Below are 13,064 nucleotides of genomic sequence, written 5' to 3'. Positions count from 1 at the left end.
TTTGATCTTTGGGTGGATATTTTAGGCAGTGGGTTTTGTTGTTGGGCTCCCGAGGCATTGACTTGTGGGCTTAAGTTTGTTTTTGTGGGCTTTAAGCCATTTTCTTTTAGTTTAGGCTTGTTGGTAATGTTTGTTTAGGCCTCCTATGTTTGGGCTTAAGTTTGTTCTTGTGGGCCTTAAGCCCTTTTCTTCTAGTTTAGGCTTGTTGGTAATGTTTGTTTGGGCCTCCTATGATTGGGCTTCAATGTAAGCTTCTTAGCATGTTGTTTTTCTTTTTCATGATACAAATGTGACTTTTTATAAAAATTCCATCATGAAGTAACCTTTCAAAATCCACTTTCTCTTTATATATTCCAATCTCCAAATCCTTTTCCAAAATTCTGTTTTCTAAATTTAAATTCCAATTTCCGAAATTCCAATTTTCACTTTAATTTATTTAATCATTATTTTATTCATTTATTTATTTACTTACTTTTAAAAAATTCAACCTTTAAATAACTTTCAAAATTCTCATTCTTAAATTCAATTTCCAAGACTCCAATTTCTTTCAAAAATTAATTTTTAAAACTCCATTTCTTAAATTTAATTTTTTTCAAAAAAAATTCCAAACTCTCAAATAACTTTTAAAATTCCAATTTATTTCAAATTTAATTTTCGAAACTCCAATTCTTAAATTTAATTTTCAAAATTCAAATTCTTATAATTTTCAAAATTCAAATTTATTTCAAATTTAATTTCTAAAACTTAAATTCTTAAATTTAACTTTCACAATTTTTACTTCTCAAATAATTTTAAGATTTTCAATTTCTTTCAAATTTAATTTCGAAAATTCCAATTCTTAAATTCAATTCCCAAGACTCCAATTTTCCATGGTTTTAAAAATCGGACCGGACCGGTCGGTCCGACCGGTTGGACTGTCGGCCGGTCACGGTTTCGGTTCAGTCTAGTCACTAGACCGGATGGAGATCAAACCGGGATTGGACCGCTTGAACCGGCGGTCCAATCGGTGAACCAGATGAATCAACCGGTTCTGAGGGAACCAGTTGGTTCAATGAATTTAATTTTTTTTTTTTTAAAGCATCAAACGACGTCGTTTTTTGTTCCTTATATAAGCAAAATTAAACCCAGCAGCCTCCAACCCTTCCTCCTTGGGCCGTCGTTAGCTACAACACCCACAAGACAACAGGTTCCCTGGCAGCCGCGACGCCCATGGCAACCGCGACGACAGCCGCAACCCCCACAGCAGCCCCGCTGCAGCTCACGACGCCCACAGGGCCACAACAGCACTGCCGGAGCCTCGTGACGCCCACAGCACCGCCGGCAGCTCGTGACGCCCACAGCAGCACCTCCGGCCGCTTCAGAGGAACAGTGTGTCGTGCTCTCGACGTGGCGCTTCTTACTACAATTGTCAGCTTGGTGTGCAAGCAAATCCGTACAACCGTGGTTGCAGCACCATTACTCGCTGCAGAAGTTAGTTTCCTATTCATCTCCATTTTTTCTCCATTTTATTTTATTTTATTTTATTTTCTGTAATGTGTTTGTGCTGTTCTATACATGGAAAAAGAAGAGAGAGTGATGGTTGTGTTTGTTATTCAATCACGAAATTGTTGTTATAATTATTATTGTATCTTGCTTTCATTATTATCTCTCAATTTTTGTTTTCCCTAATGCACAACACAATCTTTGTTTTTTCTTCTCTTTCTTTTGAAAAAAAAGGGAAATAATTCACTATTTTGACCTTTTTGGCAATTGATTGAGTTTTGGGGGTGGACTTTGGTTCGAATTTGACTGTTTGATCGCTCGCTTTTGCCATGTTTTCAAGGAAAAAGTAAACAAGAAAAAAGAAATTGTGTGGGAAAAGGATAAAGAGAAAAAAAAATGGAATTATATTCTTGGAGTCACAGCTCATTCACAGCTCATGAATGATTTGAAACATCAAGAAAGAAAGCAATTTAAAAAGGGAAAACGTATAAATAATTGAGGCTACCACCAAATCTTTTGCATGTGTGCCTAAAAGAAGAGGAAAAATGAATATTTAAAAAGAAATTTCAAATGAATTTTAATAGGAAAAAATGAGTTCATTGAAACGAAAATATGATGTTGTTGGATCATTAATTGGAGTTGGTTTCTGCTGCTGAATGGGAAGGTGTAGAAATAATTCATTCTTTTGAAATGTTGTCAGTCAATTGCAAATGTTATCAATATTTTCTAGAAGCAAAATATTTGCAAAAATGGTTTCTGAAACTGTACTGTCAACATATTTTCTTATCAACCTACTTTTGTTTGTGTTATAAAATTCTATGTATTTTATTTTTTATCATGGGAATAGGGCAATCAAAGTCAGTGGATATGATCCACCCACCAGATCATGAAATTGGTCCACTTTTCCATTCCTCATTCCCCTTTTTTATTTTCCATTCAAAGCCTTCACATGAAATCTATGAAAATTTCATTCAAATGTATATAATATAAATGTTTTTGAAATTGGGAGCTCTGTTTGGTTGGTAAATGATGTACCCATCACACCCATGCATAAATGAAGTTGAAAGCAAAACAGTGGTCCCCTGTGCTGCCAAACACCACTTTATGTAAAGGCCCATCTTAGATTCCCCATGCCAACTCCCCCCAAATATCATTAGCTCTCCATCTTATTCATGTACTATGTACTATGATTATCTAAGGAATCATAGGTGAAAAAGTGTATTTTTTACTATCATTAATATGTGATATGTGATTGTAAATTGTTGATGACTTGATTATAAATCATTAAATTGTTGATGACCTTCATTCTCTAGATTGATGTGGGATTTTTGTTTTTAATTTGATAGGGAAATAAAAAATGGCATCAAACTTGACTCCATCCTCTGGTCAAGATTCAACTACCCATTCTCAATTAAGTAGAAGTAAGATCGATCCTGCATGGGAGCATGTTTCTAAATAAAGATATGGAAATGGAAGAAGAGCTCTTATTTGTTTGTATTGTAAAAAGATTACAAAAGGTGGAGGTATTCATAGAATGAAACTACATCTTGCTGAAGTGAAGATATTGGTCCATGTAAATCGGTTCCACCTGATGTCAGATTTCGCATGGAAAAATCTTTGCAAGAGTTTGTGAATGCTAAGAAAGCAACCAAAGAAGCAGATGAATATATAAATCCTTATGGTCCTAATGTGTCACAATTTGAAGGGGATATGGCAGAAGGTGAAGAAGAGGTTCAAGAAATGCAAAGTCCTATGGAAGCTAGTAGTGGAAAAAGGAAAAAATCAACAATTGATAAGTATTTTGCACCAAGAAATACACAAGGAGCTCAACCTTCCACGAGGAGTGTGCTAGCTGGGAAAGAAGCTACTTGGAGAGCGGATATGGCGGTTGGGAGATTCTTTTATGATGCATGCATTCCTACTAATGCTGTGAATTCCTTCTACTTCAAGCCAATGTTGGATGCTATATCTGCAATTGGTCCTGGATATAAGGGTCCAAATTACTATCAGTTGCGGATTAATCTTTTAAAGGATGCTAAGAAGGAAGTTCAGTTACTTGTGGACTCTTATAGTGCAATTTGGGCAAAAGTTGGGTGTACAATAATGGGTGATGGTTGGACAGATAACAGACAAAGAACACTCATCAACTTCCTTGTGTATTGTCTTAAAGGAATATTGTTTGTGAAATCTGTTGATGCTTCGGACATTGTCAAGGATGCAACTAATTTGTTTCAGTTATTTGATGAGGTGATTGAATGGGTAGGTCCACTCAATTTAGTTCATGTAGTGACTGATAATGCAACAAATTATGTGGCCTCGAGGAGATTGATTTCTCATAAGCATAAACACATTAATTGGTCACCTTGTGCAGCTCATTGTCTTAATTTGATCTTTAAGGATATTGGTAAGATGGACCATGTTGCTGAACTTGTAAGACGTGCATCAAAGGTGACAATTTTTGTGTATAATCATGTTGCTTTGTTAAGTTAGTTGAGAAAAAGGGAAGGATGGATAAAGATTCTGCGACCTGGTGCAACTCACTTTGCTACTACTTTCATTGCACTCAAGAGTCTTCATGATCATAAACATGACTTGCAAGCTTTGGTAACTAGTAAGTTCTTTGTGGACTCTAGATATTCAAAGGATTATAAAAGCCAAGTTGCAGTTTCCATCATCTTGGATAATAGATTTTGGAATGATTGTTTGATTGTTGTGAATTTTATGTCTCCACTAATGCGTTTATTGCGTATTGTTGATTGTGATGAGAGGCCTTCAATGGGATATGTGTATGAAGGCATGTATAGGGTTCGTTTGGGCATTAAGAAATTGTTTAACTACAGCGAAAGACTATACAAGCCTTATACAGAGATCATAAAGCAACATTGGGATCAACAACTAAAGAAAAGCATTCATTCAGCAGCTTATTGGTTGAATCCATGTTTCCAATATGATCAGGAAAACTTTTGTAATAAGCCAAATGTTATTGGAGGTGTTATGGATGTTATTGATCACAAAGTTTTGAAAGACAAGATTGAAACAATGAATGAAATGAGGTTATTTCGTGATCGATTGAAAAGTTTTGGAAGAGACCTTACTTATTCTTCACGTGAAGTACTTCAACCTGGTAAAATATTATTTTCATTTATTAGTGTGTTTGTTCTTTTTTATTAATTACCTACTTACTATTTAATATTTTAAACTTGCTAATGTGTTTTATTTTTTTCTTATTTTTAATGTGAAATGGTAACTAGATGAATGGTGGAGGCTACATGGATACAGTGCATCACATTTACAAAAGTTGGCCATTCAAATATTAAGCCAAACCGCATCGTCTTCTGGATGTGAGAGGAATTGGAGTGTCTTTGAATGTATACATACCAAAAGAAGGAATAGATTGGAACATCAAAGGCTTAATGATCTTGTATATGTTCATTACAATTTGCGGCTAAAAAATCGGTATAAATGTTTTCTTAGTTGTTTTGAATTCAAATTCTTCTATTCACAATTATGAATAATTATATGTTTTTCTTTTTTAGGTTTTATAACAAGAAAAGAATCTATGATCCCATTGACTATGCATGCATTGATGAGACCGATTTTTGGGTAGTTGATGACGATCAGCCAGCAGAGCTAGATGTTGAAGAATTGGAAAATCTTCTATATGAAGAAGGGTCAATTCTAATAAATGAAGTAGAAGGTTCAAGTTCTCACATTGGTTAGTAAAATATTTAAACTTATAAAAGTTCAATAATTATATACTTTCTTCAAAAATGATTTCTTGTTGATATATATTCAATATTTTTGTAGATGATGAGGATGGTGGTGACATGGCTAGAGAAGGGCTTGATGTGGAGAATTTTGGTTTTCCAAATGCTCATTTTCAATCTCCATATTCCAATTTCCCAAATGAATGAAGACATGAATTTTATATTTATTAGTATGCAAAAATCTTCATGAATATTCAAACATTGACATGTTATGTTTTTATTTTGAGTAATTATTTAAGTGTTGTGGACCTATGGTTGACATTTATATTATTTGTTATGGACAATGTGTTAAGTTAACAACTCTGTGATAATTTGGTTATTATAGGATAGTAATGGTTTGATTATTTGATAAATATTGAGTTTATTGACATTATGAATGTATAAAATCTTATATTGTGTTATAAATATCATATATGATAATTGATGACTTCTACAGGTAAAAAATTTTGTGACAAAACTCAAGTTACTCAATAAACAAAGTAGATGCTGTCAAAATTTACATAGAATGTATTAATTTGTTAATTTTTTATATTATATAAAATAATAAAATATATATTTATGACGTCACCGGTTCGATAACGGTTCGATAGCGGTTCGACCGACGGTCCGACCATTGAATTGTGAACCGGTAACTTTTCCGGTTTAATGACCGGTCCGGTTTTTAAAACATTGCAATTTTCAAATAAATTTCAAGAAAATCTAGTTTTCTCTCCAACTGTTTTAATTCCATTCGGGTTTCAAATAATCTTCTGTTCCTCTCGACTTTACATAAGCATGAATGTAATTTTCATAATTCCATATTAATGGAATTTGTGGGATTAATTTGTGCAAGATAGATTGGGCTTTGGTGGGGGCCCTACACGCGTGATTTCATGATCGATTGGAGGATTGATTGATTTGATTGCTATATGTGATTGATTTACACTATTCTATGATACACACACGATTATTTTGTGTTTAATTGCTAACATTTGTTTTCGTTGAAGTAAACCAGTTCATCACTCAGGTACATTATTTGTCTCTCCTATTCATTCAATTATTTTGTTTTGAGTGATATTCCTTCAGTATCCATGCTCGATTAATTAATTGCCATGATTGCTCCATTTTATTAGTAGAGACCCGTTTTTAGGAACTTAGAAGGGTGCTATGGTTTTTACCGTACCTTCCTGATAAGTAACCTGATCCCCGAACCCGATCCGGTTTTTCGCAGACCACCTTTTCCAAAATAAGGAGTCACACTTAGGGTTTTCTTTCTTATTTTGTTTACCCTTTAAAAATAAAACAAAAATAGGTGGCGACTCCAAGTCAATTTTTTTTTCAACCAAATAAATGAATCAATTTTTCAAAAATAAAAATCGAGCTTGCCATCGAGTGGGAAACGCATGAGCCGAAATGCGGGGTCCACAATCATATTTTATTTTTTAAAAAATAAACGTGGCAAGGTAGCTTCGGAGGTGAGAATGGTCTTCTAGGCCTTGTTTCGTAACTGTTTTTGAAAATAATTTTGAAAAAATAGTTTTTAAGAATAATATTTGAAAATTATTTTATTATGTTTTATAAAATAAAAGTGTGTATGAGAATCTAAAATTGTTTAGAACCTATTTTTAATATTTTAAAAAATATTTTTTTATCTTCATAATTTTATTTTTAATTATTATATATGTTTGTATAATTATTCTTTAAAAGAGCTGTCAAAAATAAATGAAAACAACTAAAAGAAGTTTTCTGAAAACACTTTATTTTTTGAAAAAAAAAACAAAAAATAGAAGATAATTTATGATTACTAAATATATTTTTTTATTTTTTTATTTTAAAAAATAGAAAATTGTTGTTGAAAATAGTTACCAACCCTAGTCTCCTCTTTCTTGTTATTTGTCCGCCGACCACGTCATTTTAATGTAATGGACTTTTGAATTAGAAAGTTTGAACATTTGACTTTCAAAAATAAAACATGCATTCCATTACCAATAGTAAAAATCACGTGTCAATATCATAGTCTAATTCTCTTCTCTTTCTGTCGCCGACCGCGGTAAAATTTTAATTATTTTCTTTTAATTTGATACGACAACTCAAAACCCATTATAATTATATTTTTATTTGAAAAAAATTAACATGCAGCAATCAATTATTTCACATAATTTTTTTCTTTTTCTTTTTTATTTTCTTCTTCATAATGCCTTCAATTTTTTTTTTGCCTTTTTTTTAATATGTTGACTTCATCAAATGTTTTTAATTTCAATTTTTTCTTTTTTTACAATTTCATCTCCTCATATGATTTTAATTATTTAAGAACATTTTAAACATAAAATAATAACATATAATAAATAATTAATAAGAATAAATTGAATATAAAAATAAATACATAATAACTAAATTTCAAGATTTAAGATATAAGTTTTTCTATATTCCTACTAAAAAACACTTATTAATTTTATAAATCTTATTACATTTTCATATTATTTGTAATTTTTTTTAAAAAAATTAATTTTTATGTGAAAATTGGAATAGTGATTATAATTTTAACTTTTTACTTATGAATTTAACTTGATTATGCTTTTAACTTTTTTTTAGTTAAAATATTTAATATTTTTAAATAAAGAAGATCAAAACTTAGTTATGTTCTAATATTTTTCTTTGTTAAAATTTTGAATATATAAAATAAAGAATAAAATATATATTTTTATTAAAAAATTATATTTAATTATTTATATTAATTTTTTTCTTAATTTTATTAAAAATTAAAATTTTTGCATATTGAAATTACATACAAATCACAGCAACTTTTGAAAAGAGGGTACCACTACTCTTTTTTTTTTTTTTTTATCAAAAAATGTAACTTTTTTTTATAAAAAAAAAAAAAAAATGGTAACATTGGAGTGTGTTAAGAATACCACTAAAGAAGAGTACCCTTAACTCATTTAGTGTTATTTTCTCATAAAAGAGTGGTACCTTTTTTTTTCCAAGAGTTATGTCTATCGGAATTTTAGTATACAAAAATTTTAATAAAAATAAGATAAAATTAATATAAATAACTAAATATAATTTTTTATGAAAAATATATTCTTTTTTTATTTTATATATTCAAAATGTTAACAAATAAAAATATTAGAATCATAAACAAGTTTTTATTTTAATTAAAAATCGTGGTCAAGTTTGATTCATAAGTAAAAAGCTAAATTTATTTATTATGTATTTATTTTTATATTTTTCTCATTAATTATTATTATTATTATTACTATTATTATTATTATTATTATTATTTTATATTTAAAATGTTCATAAATGATTAAAAGGAAAAGATGAAAGAGTGAAAAAAAAATAATTAAAAGATTTCATAAAATGTGTAACTAATCAGTATGAAAATATCAATAATCATGGATGTATCAGTACTTTGATTTTACTAACGGATATATCAAAGATATATTAGCATATCGGATATATTGAAAAGATATTAATGGATATTTTGACATAAAATATCAATAATGAAAAAATTAATGAAAATTCTAAAAATATTAAAAACTCTAATATATATATATATATATATATATATATATAAAGTAAAAATAGATATTTTAAAGTTATTTTTAAAAAAAAAATGATATATATAATTTATCATATTTGATAAGAATATATCTATATAATAAAAAAATATAAATTTTATAAGCATACATTTATTAAGCTGCATTATATATTATTTTACAATAATCTTAAAATAACATGTTTAATTTTAAAATATATTTAATATTAAAATTATGATGCATTTTAATTTAAATGTATTCAATGATATCAAATAAATAATAATATATGTATACTTTTTTTAATATTTATATTTAATAAATATATAGATTATATATAAAAAAAACACTTATTAAGAACATTATGTTTTTATATTTTTGGTAATAAATAAAATGAAATGTAAAATTAAAATAATTATAATTTATTTATTTAATAATAATAAATGATAAAATGGAAGAATTTTGATGAAATATTAGTGAAATATCTATTGAAACACTATCAATGAAATATTGGTAAAATATTCAAAAATATTAGTTGATTGATATTGGATATATTGGAGGTATATCCAGATATTTTAAACCTTGGTAACTAATATATTAAAAAAAAGTCAAAAGCTAAAATGAAGAAAGAGGAAAAGAAATTTGAAAAATAATGTGGGCTACATGTCAAACTTAAAAAATAAAAATAAATAACAAGCATAACGAGGAAAGAAAAAGAAAAATTCTCACATGTCAAATTTTTGTTTTTTTTTTTTTTTGAAATATAATTATGATGAGTTTTGACTTTTGATAAATTGCCCGCAAGCCCTAGAGGAGAAAAGTTGACGGCAATTTTGAAATTTTCATAAGTTATTATTAGAATGCGTGTTTATATAATTATTTTTGAAAAGCTGTTAAAAAAATGGAAAGATAAGTTTTGACTCATTAATATGAAAACAAACATAAAAATAAAATCCTTAATTTTTATAAATCAATTTTATTTTTATCTATTTTAAAATATTTTAAAATACATACACTTTTCATATTATTTAATAATATTAATTAAATTTATCAAAAAATTAATTTATCATTTTAATTTAATAAAAGTATCTTATAAATAAATATATTATAATTTCTTTTTATTATATAACATGTGATACAAATTATTTTGAAAAATTCTCCACCATCTTCAAATGATAAATAAAATCTTTCTAATTAATAATAATTTTATATCTTATATTATATAAATCCACTCATTTTTTTTTAATAAAATTAAATAAAAATTTTGTTAGTTGACATCAACAATAAAATAAGAATTTTTTAAAATTAAAAATATAATTAAACCTAAAATAATTAAAACAAAAAAAAATAAAAATTAAATACAATTTAAAACAAAAATACTTAAAAAATTTTAAAAATAAAATTTTGACTTCTATTGCATTTTCAACTCTTTCTTAAATCTATATTTTTATATTAGTATTAGAAAAGTGAAAGTTAATATTTTATTTTTATATTTTTAGCTTTTAAGTTTTTAATTTTTTAATTTTTAAAATTCCTTATTTTATTATATCAAATCAGTTCTCACAATAAAAATAAAAAAAATGATCGGTTAGTGTTATTAACCTAACAAATAAAAGGTTAATTTAGAAAATATTTATCTGAAAAAGCATCTATATTTTAAAATATTTTTAAATAAATGACAATAAAATTGATTTATAAAAGTTACACTTTCTTTTTTTCTCCTTGAAAAATTTATTTGTTTTGAAAAGTGTACTTTTACATCATTCTCCATTAAAAAAAAAAAATAATCACAAAATAGATTCCCAATTCTTAAACCTAAATGTGATAATTATGGTTTTGACTTCAAATTTAAATTTATAATAGTTGACTATTGTTATAGGATTAAAAACTTAAATTCAAAATCATAGTCATCAATGATGCTTTTAAAACTTAAACTTTAAAATATAAATAATTAATATAATAATTTTATAATCCCAATTTTTTAATAAAATTAAACCAAAATATTTGTATATAAATTTAACAAAATCAAAATTATGAAAAAAAGGTCAAAACAAAACCTTACAAAAAGGCTAAAAGTTTCAAAAATTACACTTAAAAAGCATTATATAATATATTTTGATATATACAAAATTTAAAAAGAATAATCTCATAATTTTAGTAACTATTTATATATTACTAAAAATAAAATAAATAATTAATATTATTTAAACACTAAATTTGTTTAAACAAAAATAAATCAAAATATTTTCAAATAAAATAAAAAACCTTTACAAAAAAAAAGAAAAAATCAATTCAAGTTACCAACTATTTTTATGCCACGTAAGAAAAAAGAAAGAGTTTATTTTTTTATTTTTTATGTCACATGGAGGTTTAGAAGTACTAGGAAATTATTTTGATAGAAAAAGTGAAACCCGTGGATTGTTTTTCTTTTCTTGAATTGGATTATTTTGCTTAATTCAAACCTCATCCAGATCAAATGATGGATGAGCAAGGAGGAAAATGTTATATTTCGTGTATCACAGGGTATCGACATGACATTTCATGGAGAAATAAATCAACGATTTTTCTTGATATATCGCATGATCAACGCGGACTAACGAAAATCAAACGCGATATATCGCATGGTCAACGTGGGTTAACGGAAGTCAAACGTAAGGTTTGTGATACACTCCACTTACCATCCGGGAAAACTTGTCCTTGTTATATATTGTGCACTAAATTTATATATACTTAAACTCATTATATAAAGAAAATATTAAAAGAATATTTCAAAGAGAAAATTAATTATAATTATTTTATAATGAAATGCAAAATTTTCTTTTAATTGATTACCAAAAATTTTAAAATTATATAATTTTCTTCATAATGTTTTTAATATCATTAATAACAATTAAATTAAATGGATCATAATTTTAATATTAATATATATTTTAAAATTAGACATATTATAATCAAATATTATAATATTAGATATAATTTAATAAGAAATGTACATTTATAAAATTCATATTTTTATCGATGCATACGTTATTATTATCAAATATGATAAATTATGTTATACATATATCAATTTTTTCAATAAAATAACTTTAAAATGTCTGTTATACTTCTAATTATATTATTATAAGATTTTCCTTATATTTTCATGATTTTTTTAACAATTTTAAGTCTATCGATATTTTTTTTCAAAATATCTACCGATATATCCGTAAAATCGAAATATCGATATATTCATGATTACCGATATTTTTATCCTTGTTCCCAGTAAGAACCTGAGACCTCCTTCAAATTATGTTGTGAATCACGACTCTCTTGACTATCAAAATAATCCTCATCTCCACGTTAATCATTTTCCATATATGGAGCGACGTGGTTTTTAACATCAAAATGAGTTATTACCTAAAGTGTACTATTTGGGCACAAGTTCATGGGCCAGAACCACCCACCGATTTCAGATCACAACTTGCAACCCACGACTAAGACTATAATTGTCATAATTATCCAGAGCTTCATGGGCATGTCTCCTCTACGGACATGACGTGAATGTAGGGACCCATCCCTGATGACACGTGGCACGCGTCCCCTGACGATACATGGCACATGATCCTATCCGGAGTATCCACATCCGAATTTCCCCAAAAGTACACGTGGCGCGCTTTCCTATCCGGACCCCTGAAATAAAGAAGCACACGGGACTCGCAAAACATCCTATCCGGACCACCGCCATTACTCATCCGGCGACCTTTCATATTCTACCTGGATATGTTCATCCGGATCACTAGCCAAGCCAAGCATGCCTCACTACGTCATTCTGACATCCTGTCACAAATCATATCCCAGTGCCTACAGAGTGAAAAGACAGAAGTGACAGCAAGTCACTTCTCACGATCTCTGACAGCCGTTCATAGGATGAGGATGTCCCTGCCACCACCTAGTGGCATCATGGTAAACCAAAAAGCCTTCCATCATTTATGGAGGAGAGAGAATTTCCAAAGAACTATATATACAAACCTTCGCGCAAAGAAGAAGGTAAGCCTTTCAATACCTAGTAAAAGGCCAACTGTGCCAACTGCTTTTATCTCTCTTTTCATGGCTGACAAAACCATCGGAGGGTGTGTCCGGACACCCTGTCCGGACGCCTTTTGCAGGAGCGACTAAATCAGGAATCACAGTTGAGATCGTACGTCCATCCATTTGGCAACTACGTGGATCATTGGGAATACGAGGCCTCAACAGTGAACACTTGGTTGAATCCTTAATTAGAAGAAGTTTTCCGCAAAGAAGAGTACTCTTAACTCAT

General features: G+C 28.2%; 1 protein-coding gene across 1 annotated transcript; it reads left to right on the top strand.

Annotated features, from left to right (window-relative positions):
- Window positions 1–3,087: 3,087 nt before the first annotated feature.
- On the top strand, window positions 3,088–5,406 carry LOC117916285. Its single transcript, XM_034832239.1, has 5 exons — window positions 3,088–3,741; window positions 3,973–4,606; window positions 4,734–4,938; window positions 5,019–5,197; window positions 5,290–5,406. Exons 1-5 carry the CDS (start codon window positions 3,088–3,090, stop codon window positions 5,394–5,396), a joined length of 1,779 nt encoding a protein of 592 aa, XP_034688130.1. The 3' UTR covers window positions 5,397–5,406.
- The last annotated feature ends 7,658 nt before the right edge of the window (window positions 5,407–13,064 follow it).

The sequence above is a fragment of the Vitis riparia genome, chromosome 6 (genome assembly GCF_004353265.1).
Source record: "Vitis riparia cultivar Riparia Gloire de Montpellier isolate 1030 chromosome 6, EGFV_Vit.rip_1.0, whole genome shotgun sequence".
In the NCBI taxonomy this organism is placed as follows: domain Eukaryota; kingdom Viridiplantae; phylum Streptophyta; class Magnoliopsida; order Vitales; family Vitaceae; genus Vitis; species Vitis riparia.
Note: the sequence above shows the minus strand (reverse complement) of the source record. Positions and strands in the feature narration are given on the sequence as shown.